The 17,564-nt window shown below is 35.3% G+C and overlaps 1 protein-coding gene across 1 annotated transcript in view; it reads left to right on the top strand.

The window, feature by feature from the left end:
- Positions 1–1,387: 1,387 nt before the first annotated feature.
- Positions 1,388–17,564, top strand: part of LOC306760164 (uncharacterized protein) — a gene marked incomplete at both ends in the record, with an annotated part of 29,459 nt that continues 13,282 nt past the window's right edge. Inside the window, 7 exons of the mRNA XM_079245956.1 lie at positions 1,388–1,392; positions 3,374–3,543; positions 3,642–3,787; positions 4,061–4,229; positions 4,626–4,744; positions 4,917–5,520; positions 7,964–8,043. Of these exons, the coding sequence (XP_079102082.1) occupies positions 1,388–1,392; positions 3,374–3,543; positions 3,642–3,787; positions 4,061–4,229; positions 4,626–4,744; positions 4,917–5,520; positions 7,964–8,043 (1,293 nt within the window). The remainder of the gene's footprint in view (positions 1,393–3,373; positions 3,544–3,641; positions 3,788–4,060; positions 4,230–4,625; positions 4,745–4,916; positions 5,521–7,963; positions 8,044–17,564) is intronic.

Below are 17,564 nucleotides of genomic sequence, written 5' to 3'. Positions count from 1 at the left end.
GTATTTTCTGCATGTTCAGCGGTTCCTTATAAAAGCATTTTATGATTTTCCTCTTATCCCCCCCCCACAGATATCAGAAGATGTTGCATCTGTAACCTCTGACACTACTCACGGTACAAGATCAGGACGATCTAAATTTGGTCAGGAATTTCCACAATCATCTTGTTCATGAGTAGTTTACCTCAGATTATATTTCTGTGTCTTTCACTTTTCACTTTCAATATAATGCTCTTGTGTATATACAGTCATGAATGTGTGTCAGTGGGGTTACTTGTGGTCCAAGACACACAGCACATACTGTAACACCAACATTTGAGATTTGAACCTGTCTCATGACACATTTTTATGCTCTCCCTTTCATCACGATGCCATTTTTTTCTCTCAATAATTAAACATGATTAAATGGGGGAAAATGAAGATCTTTGTTTTAATATCAAAGGTCAAACATCCCTGAGAGACTGGATTGTAAAGTGAGCTGGTGCTTCGGAGCTTTACCAAAATATTCACTTTTTTTTAAGTACCTTGAAACACCACCAGAGGGTGACATTTTTTCTTTATGCATTCAGCAATCGCATAAAAAAAAAGGCCAATAAAAGTTCCTCTTCTGCACACGGAACAATGATCTCTGACAGTAATGGAGACCTCCCACGGCTCAAATTTACTCTGTCATTCTCTCACCACATGCAAGACAGAGACCAAAAAGTGGGACTGGGAAAAGACTGAAGTGTTTACATTGCAGAGGGACTGTTTCTTCTACCAGGAACTAAACAAAAAAAAACACACATGTGAAGAGGAGGCGATAAACTGAAGTGCTATGTTGAACTGCAATGAAGTTTCTTAGAATTGTTTTTTTTTAATTATCATTACAGAAAACACACTAGCATTCTTTGAAACACTAAAATAATGCGGCTTCCTCCTTAAATGGAGTGAATTAAACCTCAGAATGAACTTCTCTTCAGTGTTTTAGCCTTTGACTATTGATTTAATTCAATGCATTTATTTAGTAGACAAGGTAATGAGAAACTTGAGAAAAGGAGAATGTAACATAATGTAGAATGTAGGTACAGTATCCACCAGACAGTTTGTGGTTATATTCTCTACTACAATTTCAGGCCTCACTACAGAACCCTGATTGTGTAGTATAGTATGCAACAGCACAACTGAGAATCATTAGTTAAATGGTGAGTCAACCGCTTATATTTATCAGAAAACATTTTTTCATGTCGAGGAAAGCAATAAAACACAAAACGTTGTATTGGTGGATTTGTGTGTTAAGATGAGGTATGTAGATAAAATTTATCAGTCACTGTTGTGTAGATAAGAAGCTGGGTGCTTTTGGGGAAAGTCATCACATCCTTAGTCATATATGAAGGTTTTAGAGGCAATGATGCGGTAAATCAGCTGTATTAGGAGAGAAGAGTTAGACAGACATTGTAATATGAAATTAACTATATGATTTTGCCAGAACTGTTGTGAACATTATAGCCGCATATATCTTTACTTTTGTCTTTCAATGCAACACTGCAAAAAGCAGCTGAAGTGCAGCCAACCACAACTGAGGTTTTACAGACACACGCTGTCACAGGAAAAAGTCGATATGCTTCTTTGGTCAAAAAAGGCGGTTGAAGGAGAAATCTGTAAAAAAAGGCAACCAAAGACTAAAGCATGTTTGTTTATTCAAATTGGAGATTTTTAATGACAGAGACAAGAAACTCTAAATTCTACAGAGCACAAATGTGTACATTTACAAAAAGTAGTATTGATATGATCTTTCTAGCACCATATCTTTAAGCAAAAACTAAAACACTGGCACATCTTGTCAGAAGTTTTATTTCTAGGACTTTCTACATGGAAAGGCTAAAACACACACACAAAAACAGGAATAGGGTTTTTTTCAAAGAAAAGGGAGTGATGTGAAACTAGCCACAACGTCACTGATACTGTCACAACAGGAAACTCATCATCTGAATGGGAGGGGAAAGTATATGTTGAGGAAAATTAGAGATGAGTTGTATTTCTTCCTCTGACAACCACACATCACACTGACAACCAGAGAACAGCTGCATCCTCTCTAATCGCACACATGCTCTCTGTTGGTTGTGACACTTTGATTTTAGTACAGTGATAATTTTTCTACGTTAAAGCTTGGAATGAAACTTTTGTGGTGGCTGCTGAATGGGTTTGGACTGAAAGATGGCATCTTTTAAACCGCTCAAAAAGGATATGAAAAGCAAAACGCTAATTCTTCTCCTCTTCATTCTCCACATCAATAATGTTTCAGGTAATTCTTAAATTTCATTTCACAGTATCTTAAGTCTGATTGGTTAATGTGTTTGTTTTAATTTGGTTTTGTAGTAAAATGAGTGCTTTTTCATTGTGAAATAATCCAGAATGTGATTATATGTAAACTTTGGAAACAATCTGATACAAATTTATTTCTCTTCTTTTTACTTTAACTTCTTTTCATTTTGATAACTTTATTTCCATGTTAGAGGTTCACTCTGGTAAACTTATCTCACACTTGAAAGTGGGTATTCACTCTTCCTTCTTTCCCAAAAATCCCATGTTGCCAGTGTGACTGGATATCCCATAAATGATTTACATGACCGTGCTTTTTTCCGTCAGCTAAACTTCCTTTTTCTATATGCAACCACAATCTTGCAAAGAAATCTAAAAATAACCTTTTAACCATCATGATTAGCAGCTATTTCTTAAATAATTTTATATTAAACTTGCATAAATGTTTCCTGTCTCATTGTTTCAAAGTAAACAGTGTTTTAAATGATAAGCAATTGTTATCATTTTCTGACAGTTGATGAATAAATTCTCTTTTTCTTGGTAATAGGAAAGATTGTTCCTCCGCCTGACAAACTGGAAGTGAATATTTCAGACGGGGAGGTAATTGCACTTTGGAAACCACTGACAGATGCTCCTTCAAATTTCTTCTACAATGTGCAAATGGCAGAGTACGTTTGACTTCCTAATATATGCATAATGGTTCAACAGCAGTGTCCTGTTCAATCAGCTTTCTTCTGCTTCACCTTTGTTCGCATTGCTATGATTTTGATCATCTCTGACCTGCATGAAATTGCTTTTCTTTTTGTGCAGCTAATTTTGACAAGTTAAAATGACCAGTTTTAGTATTGTAATATTTACATTTAACAAGAATTCAGCTCATTTTGATAAGTTGAAATGACCAGTTTTACTATTGTAATATTAATATTTAACAAGAATTCAGCTCATTTTGATAAGTTGAAATGATCTGTTTTAGTGTTGTGATACATATTTATATTTAGCAAGAATTTAGCTAATTTTGTGTTATCCAGTGATTACACTTCTTCCTTTTTATGACGAGTAAGTTTTCTGTCTTTAGGTACACTGGTGAATGGACTAATGTCAGCCACTGCACAAAAATCATAAAGAATTACTGTCACCTTAGTAATCTGATACACGACTACCGTATTGGTTACAAGGTCAGAGTTCAGCTGGTCGTAGGAGATGATAGGTCCACGTGGGCATCCAAGAAATTTCTCCCAAATGACAGTAAGCCTTTGGTTTTTCAGCCTTTCAGCCAATAACATGTTTTGTCCAGGTAATAGGGATGATAATAAGATTATTTTTGCACCTTTATCTGTTCATAGGTGAATTACTACCTCCATCCTTCACTTTGTGGGCGACTTCCAGCACCCTTACAGTTTTTGTTCATGAAAAACCCATTCTGAAAAAACTCTTTCCATATGGAGTGACATACACCATCTACTTGGAGGAAATAGGAAAAGAGAATAAGGTAGATATGTAAGATAATGCTTGAGTGCAGAACACTGGTACTCAGTCTACCTTATTTGATTGTGGGTCTTTTTAAATTATATATATATATATATATATATATATATATATATATATATATATATATATATATATATATATATATATATATATATATATATATATATATATATATATATATATATATATATGTGTGTGTGTGTGTGTGTGTGTGTGTATATATACATATTGACAATAACTACAGTCATTATTGATCACTTATTTTACTTTTCAGACAACCACGGCTTACCTGAAAGTGGAGGTGGAGGAGGATCAGAGAACAAAGAAATTTACTGCTCTCCACTGGGGCAGGAATTATTGTGTCAGCATCAAGGTAGAAGGCAATGGAGCTCTGTCCACCAGCACCGTGTCAGAGCAACAGTGTCTGCACCTGCCAGAACAAGGTAAAAACAACTGTCTGGACAAGGACATCACTGCTTCAAATGCTTGACAGAACCAAAAAGTTGCATTTATTATATTAAACCAAACACACAAACCCAAAAAATGATAACAAATAACTTTTGCTTGTTTTCTACTTATTTTGCCTTTATGGTTTGATTTTGGATTGAGATTTGAGAATTCATCTTTGAATATAGAGTCACTGGTCAATGACCAGTAGCTGATTACTGGGATTCTGCAGGAGTTATTCAGATTGTAGCAAGGCAGTGTTTCTATGGTCCCACCCCTATATTTCACAGCAATTATATAAGAGACAAGGTTTATCAGCGTGATGCAAACTCCTCTCTGTGGTGTTTGAACTGTCTGTCAGCTATTAAATGTATTTATGTCTTTTTTTTCAGAATGGTTCATAATTGCCGCATCATCTCTGTCTTTTCTGGGCGCCCTAGCAGTAGTTGCTATTATAGCGGGCATCATCTTGTGTTATCTGAGACCTTCAGTGAAAACCCCTTCATCACTGGTACTAGCAAAAATTCATAAAATAAGTTTTTTAAACAAAATGTAAAAAAAAAAAAAAAATCACATTTATAAACAAAAAGGAAAATGTTGAATATGTCACATTCTTAACAATATCCTTGCAGAGATAGCTTATGGGTCATGACTAACAGTTCCCTTTTTATGTCCCACTTTAGAAATCTACTGCAAGTGGCTGGCTTCCACTTTCTGTAACGTCAGGAAATGTGGAGGTGGTTACAGACAAAGGATGGTTTCTATACAGCAATGGAGTAGAGGCAAAAAACTGTGTCAAAGTCCCTGTTACCCATCTTACTGTAACAGAAGACAAAGAGGAGGAGGACAGGAGGACCAGCATGGACAGCGGGGTCAGCATGGAGTTGAATTCAGGCACAACCAATGGAAGTAGACCTCCAATGAGACAAGAGGACAGCGGTTGTGGGAGCATGGGAGGACTGGAGAATTCGAATAGCTGTCAGACAGATTACCCCATGAAAGATGAGATGACCGAATCGGAGGCAGTTAAGAAAAGCGAAGACAGTGGGATGGGCATGAACTGTAAATTTGAGTCTTCTTCCATGAGCCTGGATGGAAAAGATAGAGTGCCATTACTGGACTCTGTAACTGGGAGTAATTATCGCGGCCAAAGCCCGGCTGCAGAGCAGAAGATCCATGTCTGTGAAAATGAGGACATCTTCAAAAAAATACCTACAAACTCAATTTTGGCTGAAGTGGTGACAGGATACAGAGCTGGGCCGCGGACATGTATTTGCTCAGGAGCAGGTCAGTGCAGTTGGTGCCATCACGGAACCAAAGCTACCAAACAGTACAGAGCTGTCTGTATTGAAAATGAGCTGCAGGGCAGCAAAATTGACTTGGTGGACTCTTGTGAAAGCACATTCACATTTTCAGGTTATCCTAGTGAATCACATTTGGACACTGTCATGATAAGTGACATAGACACAACATTTTTACAAATAAGTAAAGCTTTTCCTCTGCTGACATCTCTGCCAACAGTTACGTATGGACAGGACTTTAATATGAACAATGTGTCTCTCTCTCTCTGTGACATAGAGCTGGCAACGGACTGATACATTATAGAATTTATTAGCACTATCTTAAAAAAGAAACTATGCTGATCCAACCTCTCCTATGAGCCACATCTCTTGAATCATAAAAGAGAAGGAGGTGTTTGGTGAAATTTAAAGCAAAAGAGCATAAACTTAACAATAAACAGGAAGGTTAGATGATAATGGACTACTAATGAGCACAAGAAGGAAACAGAACTTAAACTGCAGCTGCTGGGACGGTAACTGTTTGCTGACGCCTTGGGAGTTTGAAGTCAGTAAACATATGTTGATTGGCCTATTCATATCCGTCTCACAGGGGTATATTTACAACTGAGTAAAAAGCAGATGCCGGAAATGAAACTGGGGTGGGGAGCACAGACAAAAGATGATCTGACAGTTGAACATTTCACGATTTCACCTCCTCCAGCAATGGGGTTTTTTGTCATTTGCCCATGCTTAGGAATTCTTTTATGGTTTTTAGCTGTGTTCACATAACTACTCGCAATGGACTGGTTCTTTATCAGTAATTTAGCAATTGTATTGCTAATTGTATTTTCATGTAATATATCATCATTTCACAAATATTGCAAACTAAGTACAAAGAAAACTATGTATAATGACAAACCATTTTTAGCATTCACATGGTTGCAAAGCAAAGTTTGTTTTAATGTTTTTCCACTCCTTCAACTTAAGTAACTTTATATCTTACACTCATCTAAAATCTGTCTGTGTTTCCTTATTGTGACTATTTATTAGATGCTTCTAAAAGTCTACTTATTGTAGTTGCTACTTTGCCCTCTGTATCTAATTAAAGCTGGGTTTTTTTGGACTCTTCTGTGAAATTCCATATGTTACACATACAGAGAAAAAGAACCAATGAGTAAACAAACAATTCAGTGATTTAAGAAACTATGACAAAGGGAAACCCATGGAAAATCATGAAACAACAAACTGGTACCAAGTGAAACACTATACAACCCAGTGCTGTACTTGGGATCCCCAAATGCAAATTAAGTGCAGGAACTAGGTCTGTGGTTTAGAAACTTCTAAAATGAGACGCAAACACATCCTTAGTCACAGTTCCCCCTAGTTTAAAAAAGTCCCACATCACAGTGAGAGCAAAGAAAGAAAATAACATCAGCAGAGTTGAATTCTGATACCAGGTACAGCGATAATGATATTTTTAAAAAAAACAAACAAAAAAAACAAACAAAAAAAAAAAACAGATGACTAGTAGCATGTGAAATATAAGGAAAGGGCAACAGAAATAACTTTTGATTAATTCTAAAGGCTGAGGGGAAAACACATGTTGAACTTTAAAGTATGTAAAGTATAGTGATATATGTATGTAAAGTTTAGTGATTAAATCATAAACAATGGCAAAGTATTTTGTTCAACACAGTTACATGGCAAAGCATGGCAATGGCGTGCGTAAATACAACATTTTGAGTGTCATTGAATAGGTTTTAGGCTTTTAAGATGTCTTTTCACATCATCCAAAGGACACACCAAATGTATAGGATAAATTTTAGGACATGTGTCATCCTGTCATAATAAAGCTCGGCAATGATATAGACAGCTCAAAAGGATGTGGAGCAATTCCACCCAGCATGAGCATTACTCATACACAATGAGCTCAGACTATACTGAGATGAGTAATGTCAGATGTACACTGAGATTGAACCCGTTTTGGGGGATTTTGGTATTCCCTGATAGCCATCAAATTAATCAGACCATCTCGCACCTTTTAAAGCTACACTGCACTACAACAGTATGGAGGACTACGAAGGTCTTTGAAATAGCAATCCACCATTTTGAAAATGAATAATTAAGTTTGAAAGAAAAATACAGATTGCAAAATAAAATTTTAAATTTAAAATGAATTAATCTGAAAAGAAATTAAATTACAAAGTGTTTTATAATTAAAAATTTTAAATTAAAATATTATTATTTAAAATCAATTAATTCATTCATTTTGTGATTTGTAAAAGTATATTTCAAATTATGTTTCTAAAAGAAAAAATAAATACCACAGTTCATACATTTGGTTACAAATAACTTTTCAATTTCATATATTTGAAAAGGTAATTTCCTTTTTCATATCCATCATCATATCCATCTTTTTCCCCTGCATTTCTAAATGCTTTTTGCAACAGAATTTCCTAAGGGAAAATCTCTAGCAGAACCAGAACCATCAGCTTCACCAAAAGACAGAAAAGAGGGGTCACAAAGGACGGTAGGGACCCACTTTTTCTCACTTCTGTGTAACAGAATATTTTCAAGCCTGTACATATCTGGAAGCCCAGAGAAATTTCCTGTTTCTTCATGGGACTGTCACACAGGAAATATGTTTTCCAACAGCCCTGGTTTTGGAATTTTCCTCCCTCCTCCTGGCAGAACATTTTTCTCATACAGTGTCTGACAACTATTCTTAAGACTATGTTCTCATGTCCATTTCATCTAAATGTTTGTTAATGGTAAAAAATAAAAACATATATAAATAAATTTTTTAAAAAACTATGGCCATTATTTTGAAACCAAACATTGTTTAGTGCAGTGTGGCTCTGTGCCAAGAGACAACAAAACAGAGTTTTACTACACATATTATAACAAATTAATCTTAAGCTTGTCAAGAATACTATCTTATATGCCCATGCACTTGAATATTTTGTTTGTTTTATTTTGATTCTTTGTCCAAAAACAAACTCCAATTTTTCTTTACTTTCTTTCTACACACACACATACATCCATATATATATATATATATATATATATATATATATATATATATATATATATATATATATATATATATATATATATATATATATACATATATATATATATATATATATATATATATATATATATATATACATATATATATATATATATATATATATATATATATATATATATATATATATATATATATATATATATATATATATATATATATATATATATATATATATTTATTTTCAAGGCAAATCCTCAATACATTTGCATATTAGCACACTGGTGGCTATTAGATTGATGTCCAATGGCATTTACATGGGTAGGTTGGCCAGCAGTCTTTCATTCTTAGTTGCTTAAAAACAGGATAAACACTGAATAAACATTGAACTGAAAGTGCGTGACAGCCTGGAGTTTCTTTTACTCCTCAGTTTCAGTATGTTGAATTTACTCTAAAGCTGACAAAACATTTTTTTAAGTTGTGTGTCTGACAAAACTTTTTTCAGCTTCTAAACCTATATTACATATTGTTTCAGGAGAAGTGTAAATTATATAAAATGTCATATGGCTTCATGACTTATTTCAGACTTCATCTTAAGATTACCATCCTTGCCTATCCAATTATCAGTGAAGGCCAGTTGTTGTACAGTTGCATTATATAATTGTGTCAGTGCAAATCAGTACAAGCACAGGTAGTTGACTAAAATGTGGTTTCATCCCTGAAGAAGCACGAATGTGGGAGCAATAACCCTGTTCCACTACTACGGTGTAACTTTTGTTTTCCACTTGATACAAGAGAAGACCTTAATTCACCCCACTTCAGGTGGCTCAGATATGGAAATTACCTCATGAAGCTAACATAATTAAGTTTCATTAAAATGTAAAACAGTGAGACATCAAACTTCAGCGTACCATAGAAAGTATCAGAAACACAGTGGATATGTGCATTGGATAGAAGTCACCTGCAGCTTACAAGAAAAATGATCTGTCTGGTTAATGTGGCTAACATATTCTGCTTTCACCTCAAAAAGTTCTCATCGGCAGTGCATTTCATCTGCTTCCTTCTCTCGCTTTCTATGTGTGTGGGAGAGCGCGCGCCTTTGTTCAACTTAATATCACATGATACGCCACAGCATGCTGAGTTTCTCATGACAAAAAACAAAACTGAGAGTGACATTTAACCAATACATCAATACATAAATACACATTTATTCACCTTTATAAAGCTACATCAAGAAGACAAACATCCATCTATGCATTTAGATGCATTGTTTTCAGTTTAAATAAAAAAAAAAAAAATCACTTTGTTTAAAAGATATGACTTAACAGGATTGGCTATGGGGAAGGTACATGTTAAGCAGCAACATACAGTAAAAGGCAACCTCACAAAACCCTAAGAAAAAAAATCTGAATAATATTAAGTTAGAACTTTAACATGAAATACAGCAGCAGAATAAATACACTATTATACTGTGTGTCGTGAAGCAATAGATGATGGCTGTGCCTTCAATTTAGATAATTGCTAGTATCAACTGCCACCAGATTTTCATTTCACAGAGCTGCTGATGGAGAAGGGAGGAGAAGACTTCTTCAAGCCAACCTTGCTGGAAAGACAAAGTAAAACAATCAAGGTTACATTAAAAACCACACAGCAAATTTAAAGAAGGAACTAAAACTTGCAATACTGCTTGTGGAAGACCAATGAAAATAAATCTACTTACGTAAGGACTTTGTCTTTCAATGATGGCTCTACAGAGAAAAGGAAACAAAATAAGTATATTTGGAGTGCTAAATGTTATGTCTATCATGTAAACATGTAGTTGCTCCCGGTTGTTTCTTGTGTACAGAGATATCTATTTTTAGAATTTGCACCAAAATCAAATTAAAAAACATGAAGAGACTTTTGTTTAGGATTAATTTTTATGTTCTTATTTATGGATCGACAACTCACCCTTTTTCTTGCAACACTTTTTCAACTTTTTGCATTTGTATTTGCAGCAGAATTGCACAATACCAATGGTAAAGAGGATGGCCAAGATCCCAAAGCCCACAGCAATGCCAACTGCTGTTGAGTTTACCCTGCTTCCTGCAAATATAACCACAGTGTGATAAACAGAACATAGCCATAGATTAACACATTTTCAGACAACCTATGTGCATTTAAAGAAATAAGCTTTTACATGTCTAGTCAATGGACATTAGATTAGTTTTTAATATACAGGGTGTTGTATTTCTGTTGTAAATTTTTACCAAGTTAAATAATTTGTCTGAAAGCTTGAGCCAAATTGGATCAATCTATATTTATTTGCTATGGATGAATATGACACCTGAAGAGATGAAATTGTGAAATCAATAGACACGGCTGCTGCTGTCCTACACTGTTTTCCTTGGAGAGAGGGAGTGTGGAATTTGTTTGACGCAGTTTTTAACCTCAACATAACTTTCTAGTTTGTGTTTTATCCATGTAACAGAGACACATGCAGATATTTTTGTTTTTAAATCTATATACAGATTTTGAGTTCTATTGTTAGCTAAGATAGCCTGTAATTTGTCAACAGACAGATCTTGGTTTCTGTGTTAGACCAGATGAGCAACAAAACAACATATTTAAAGAGAAAAAAGTAAAATAAAATAAAATTAGACTTTTAACACAAATGTAACAATATTTTACTTCATGTAGACAAAGTAATATGAACCAAGCAGTTCCTGGAAACTACTAGCATATCCCACTCTTTGTTTAGCAGAACAGAAAAATTCTTACCACTGTTCCCCATAGCTGACAAGCCAGGATGACTGCTTGTATCTCTTTTCTCCTTGTTTTTTTGGTGTTAAACTCTGTCGCTTAATTATTTGACATCAGTTTTCATGAAATGACTTGTCTTAACTGTGAAGATCCACAACAGCATGCTCTCTCGTCTTCCGTTTTGGTTGACGTCTGCCTGCCATGTCAACATACCAGTCATGCTTTTAAACCGGTCCATCTTCTTTCTGGGTCCTAACTGCCTCTTACCCTCCTTTCATTAGCAAACAATAGAACAAAATGCCTCTGATAACCTCTTCAGCCATGCTTTAAAAGCTAACACATGCAAACTCCAAGCCGTTCACCTCTTTATTTTGATTGGAAGCTAGAAGAGACAGAGACATTCTGCTAAGTTTTTGTCTATGGCAACAGAAAAACCAGTTTTGCCTGTAGACATCTGTATGATGACTTTTGGTAAGGACACACCCTTTTTCGATCAGTACCTTTAAAGTGAAAGACAAGCAAATGATGACACACCTAATTCAGGTGGTGCATTGGGAATCCTGCTGGATGTCCAGGTTATTACATCTCTTCATCAATGCAGAAAAAATTGAGAGCAAACACCTGGTGTTTCATTGTTAAGTGTTGTGTTCACACAAAACAGGGCCTGAAAGTGGCATTGGTGACTCTGCATGGAAAGTTGTGATCTATAAAAACAAATGTGATGAGACAATGTGTGCACCTGTATGTAAACTCTGACACATGGACATTTTGAAGACAAGGACAATTAATAATGAAGTCAGTGAGGAGTTAAATAATACTCCTCTCGCTCTTTCAGCTTATTTCACCTCAAATTAATTGATCCTTGGCTAAGCGAAGTTACTGTTGCTGCACCTGGCAAGCTTTCCACTCCAATATATTTCCTCCTGCAAAAACATGACATTTTCAGCGATCTTGGTTAAAAATATTCCCAAAAAACTCTTTTGAAATTTCTGCTTTTTTAGAAATAGATTCAAAACATCATTTGTGGGCGAAGCAATGTTGACAAAAAAGACATTAAAAGTGATTTGTAGTTCATATTGCAAGACTCAGCCACTCCACATTTTGATTGTTCATGTACAGAACAAACTTACAAAGGAACAACAATGTTTTACATTTTAGGGTTCAATAAGTTGCTTTATTTCAAGCTAACTTTAATGTATGACTCCCTATAGATGTCAGTATCTGTCAGGGGCGGACTGGGACAGTAATTCAGGCCAGGGATTTTATACCATCCCAGACCACCACCACCCAATTAACGTAAAACACCAAAAGTGAGTTATGCTGAGTGCCTACTGATGTAACAATGTAAAATAATAAAACAAATGCTAAACGTGCTCCCACACATAGCTTTTTCTGTTTCTTCTCCAATTAAAAATAAATGTTTCTGTTGTGCTACAATAAACTTTACCCAAATCACATAAACTGAGATTCTATTTAATCTTCTAATACGTTGCTTAATGTCCAGCCTGCACATTTGACAGTGTAGAAGAAGACCAAACAAAATATCTTACACCATGTTCACCTAAACTAAAGATTGAGACTAAATTTATTTCTAATCTAATAAGAACCACATCAGTTATACATTTAATTTCTGTGTCAAGCATTGTATAATATCACAAGTTAAAGGTACACAGGTTGTGCACTGCTGATCTAGGTTTAGTCTCTGTACTGAACAAACAAACTTCAAACACACACAGAAAGATATTTAGAATATGATACAACAGTCACAGTGAATAACAAAAGAAAGGAAGGAAAAGTTATACAGTCATTATCTTTCCCTGTACCTTTCTCTCTCACTCTCTCACTCAGTGCATTTGGTTGCTTTGCATAATGCAATAAACACTTTAAATAATCTACACTTGTAAATTTAATTGCATACTGATCATCCTAGCTAAAACACAAATCCTTCTAATAGTACTGTCTGCATATTTGGTTTGTCCATAAATTGTACCTTAAGTTCTAATACCTCACTGGTGCAGTCTACCACGACTGTGACTGCATGACCCCTTGCAGCACTAGTGCTGCTGACAGTGCTGACACTGTTCTAATCTCCATCTTTGTAAGGAAAAATTCAGATTCATTAATTGGCCATTTTTACATTACATGCAGTTCTTTCTTTCTACACACACACACACACACACACACACTTATATATATATATATATATATATATATGCTGGATGATTGTCACCACCAGTGTTTAATGTCTTAACTGCTTGCTTACTAACAAACATGTCAGTTATGTTATTTTACAGCACTTTGCTGCATTCGTGACCAGTGTGTTTTTCTTTTTGAGCCACTGTCTCGCTACTCCACCATTCTTTTTCGCCTTTTGATCTCTCTCCATTTTGCCTCTAGAACTAAAGACCGGGGTAAAAGAGGGGTAACTTCGGTCCTGCAAGACATCTGACACTCATCAGAGCTGCAAATTAATTCTTGCAAATCATTCATAGTTTATATTTGTAAATCAAGTTTGGTCGTTCTGCAAATAAATAAATAAATAGATGCTCTTTTTTAAACACCCTGTTCACAGAGGCAAATCACCTTTCTGAATGCAAGAGTATAAGTTCATTGTGAATTTGTCCCTGTCCTTATACTGCTATCTGATTGGATGGTGACTAATCAAACTGTCCAATCAGAGCACAGAAAGCTCCCTAATTGCTGCAGGCACAAGTAAATTACTTTTTATAGATCTATAGTTTTTTGGCGCGTGCCAATTTTGGCTCATGTGTGCAGTCAATCAAGTGCCATGAGCTCAAGGGTTAGGTAAGCACAGTCGCAAACTGACACAGGAATGATCATTTAAATGTGTAGGCTGAGAAGTGCCTCCTTAATCTAACACAATAAAGATCATATGACAACAATAATACACTTGAAAATGCTAGCTAAATTTTACAATAGCAGTCCCCACGCTGTTTACTTTGTATGTTTACACAACTAGTAGCATATGTTGACATTTTTCCTCAAAAGAAAGATGGGGAATTTGTTTAAGCCTCACTAGCAGAGGATTCCCACTGGTGAGCAAGTCAACCAACTTTGAGAGTGAAACATCCATTCACTAATTCTCTGTGCAGGTATATAGACCATTGGCACAGTGCAGTAACGTAAAAAGGCAGTGTACCGCTATATGGGAGAAATGACTGCACATATGCGAACACAGATTGTTTCGATGGTATGAGAGGAAGAGGCTGTGCTTTCATTAGAGGACGTGACCTTGATCGTACAGCACAAGGCTCAGCTGTTCAGCTTCTCTGTCTGGCCAGGAGGAGGTGCTGTGGAGTAATTCTTGAGTTATGAAAAGGACTAAATGACATCACTTTCAAATTGACAGGTACTACAGGTTTTAGGAAATTATTATCTGAAAATATTATTTTTTATCATCCATTTAATTGTTTCTGCCTTGAATAGGCACTGCCTATCTTGCCCACCCTGACTGCACACCATGCAGTGAGCCATGCTCACTGTTTAATAAATCAGACCCCTGGTGAAAACCACATCAAACCTGAGTCATAAAGAAACAAACACATCTGAGTTAAGAACAAATCATCTGCACATTTTGCAATAAATGATGTTTAAAAATCAATATACAATATACACTGATGCTAACTTGCTGTTCTATTTAATCTTTCTTGAAGAACTCCATCTCATAAATTTCTGTCACTAAAAATGTAGTTACATATAATTTGTCATTATATTTTGAATGCATCAGGAATGTGATACTTTCACCAGTACTTGCTCAAAGGAATCTTTGGCAATTTTGTTTGTTTGTTTTCAAACTTAAGTATCTTGAGAATGGCAAAATTGTGATTTAGTACTGAATAAAACTGAATTTAATGAAGCATTTACTGTGTTTTCTCAAACAGTAGTGTCCTCAGAAAAACTGCCCCTGAAGTGAATACTTCTACTTTTATTTGCCTACATAGTTGATTTCTGAAAATGCAAGAGAGCTTTTGACAAACATGTCATGAAAATGGCATACAGTTTCATAGGCAAAGAACGCATGTGGAGTAGCCAAGCAGTGACAAATCTGTTTAAAATAAGCTCAAAGTTATTTAGCGACAGTTGTGAAACACATTTTACTAATTCACAAGACCTTATCTCTGCTGAGTGATGGCAAGCTTCCTGTTATTTAGCAAGACTCTGACATCATGGGTCTAACCACAAATGTAGGTATCAAAAGGTAGATTTGACAGATAGTTAGATACCTTCCATTTATTAACATGTGTAATGCTCATCTGTCATGTGCACTGATCGACAGGATGCTATAATTTTTGCAGTAGCATAGCCCATATCTGTCATTGAGCTGTGAAATATATGTTATTTAATTATTATTTGTGAAATAATTATTTCAAACTTTGCCTCAAGGTCAGTTCACGAATTTCATGGATTCATAGATTCAAATACTGTCACTTTGTTTCAAATACAAATATCCTAGTGTCTACCAAATGGATTTAAGTGTTCTTTTGTGCATACAATATAAGCATATATTGTATGAAGTTGTGAGCTTGATGTCAAAAGCATGACACAGGGATTTTTTTTTTTTGGGTGGGGGGTGGAGGGTGGAGGTGGTGCATCCAACTCTGTGGTTATCACACACGCACATACATATTTATACATATATATATATATATATATATATATATATATATATATATATATATATATATATATATATATATATATATATATATATATATATATATATATATATATATTCTTCTTGTCGCAGCTCACATGACTACTGACTGTCACCACAGCAATCACCATGCGTTGTTCCAAATCCATTCCAAACTCATTCATTTATTCATTTATTTTCCAAACCGCTTAATCCAGTTCAGGGTCGCAGGCCAATCTAAACTTATGTTGAAAAAAGTTTTATATTTTATTAAAAGTTTTATATTGTATTAAATCCTTTTTTGTTTCATATTTATTCAAATTTGCATTTGAAGCAGGTTACAAAAATACCTTACACCATTTATTTTGTATAGTTTTTTTTTTTTTTTTAAACATGTATGCAACATAGAAATAATAAAAGATAATGTGAGGAAATATTTTCACAGAAGTTTGGATTAGTTTTAGAACATATTTGCATACTGTGGTTGCCATGGTAACAGCTGGTAGTTGAATGATCAGCAACAACATGGAAATAACCAGTTTGTGTTCAAATCGCCAACAGAATGAGTGCACTATTTAGTCTGCTATGTAGCAAATGAAGGGTTAGAGAACATTGTGGACATTCTAAAAGTGTTTTGCAGGTAGGGGAGCACTGAGTCAGAGGGAGACAGCACTATTAGGCAAAACAGGCATTTGTCTGAGGCTCCCAAAATGCCTTCTTTATATTTTGTCCCCATTTTCCTGTATTTCAGTCCAAATCACTTCACAATGGCACCATCAGAATATTTAATTTGATCAATTACTCATGTTTGATGGTCTTTCTATCAACTGTGCACCCTCTTCAGTCAGTATGGACTATTCCGTGTTATGTATCACACTGCACTGCTCTCATGTGGAAATGGTAATGGCAGGTAAATCCAAAACAAACAAACAAACAAAAGGTAAAAGAAATCAAAAAGTAGCACACAAAAAAAAACATGAAGGACCAAAGGCAGCAGTCAATTTCAAAGCTGCCAAAGCTATCAAGCTTTTATTACTGGAACTTTGGCAACGGCATCTGTGTGTCCAGCGTCAGCTATGAGCATCAGAAGCCTATACCATTTGTTTTTACCGCCAGTAACATTGCAGCTGAAGCTCCTCCTACCACTGATGACAGTCCTCTTATCCAAGAGGCTCTGGCACAGCTAGTAGTGATTCACAAACTGATGGAGAAGATGACGCATAAGTTAAAGTGTGTGTCTGCATTTCTCCTTCTCCCTCCCTCCCCAAAAACAGTTTGGGACATATTCTTGCAGATGACCCAACACTCTCCACAAATTGCTTACTGAGAGAGAGCGCTGCTCAATTTTCAAATGGGGACAGTCCAAGACAAAAACAAAGATTTTCCACAAAATAAAAAGGGCTATAGATTAAAACAGGCAAAAAACAGGCAGTCTTGGTGAGTTTACAGTGTAAATGCACAGTGCTTCCTTTTGGGAAAAAATAATAACAACTTTGCAATGGTCCAACCCCTTGCTGTGACCTACTGGAAACCTAATATAAATGATGACGCATTTGGTAAACATTCTCTCTGTGTCATCATAACTGATCTAATTGTTTTGTATTTATTCTTACTTTGCAGGTGA

The sequence above is a fragment of the Telmatherina bonti genome, assembly GCF_933228915.1.
Source record: "Telmatherina bonti genome assembly, chromosome: 9".
NCBI lineage: Eukaryota > Metazoa > Chordata > Actinopteri > Atheriniformes > Telmatherinidae > Telmatherina > Telmatherina bonti.
This window is presented reverse-complemented; position numbering and strand designations above follow the sequence as displayed.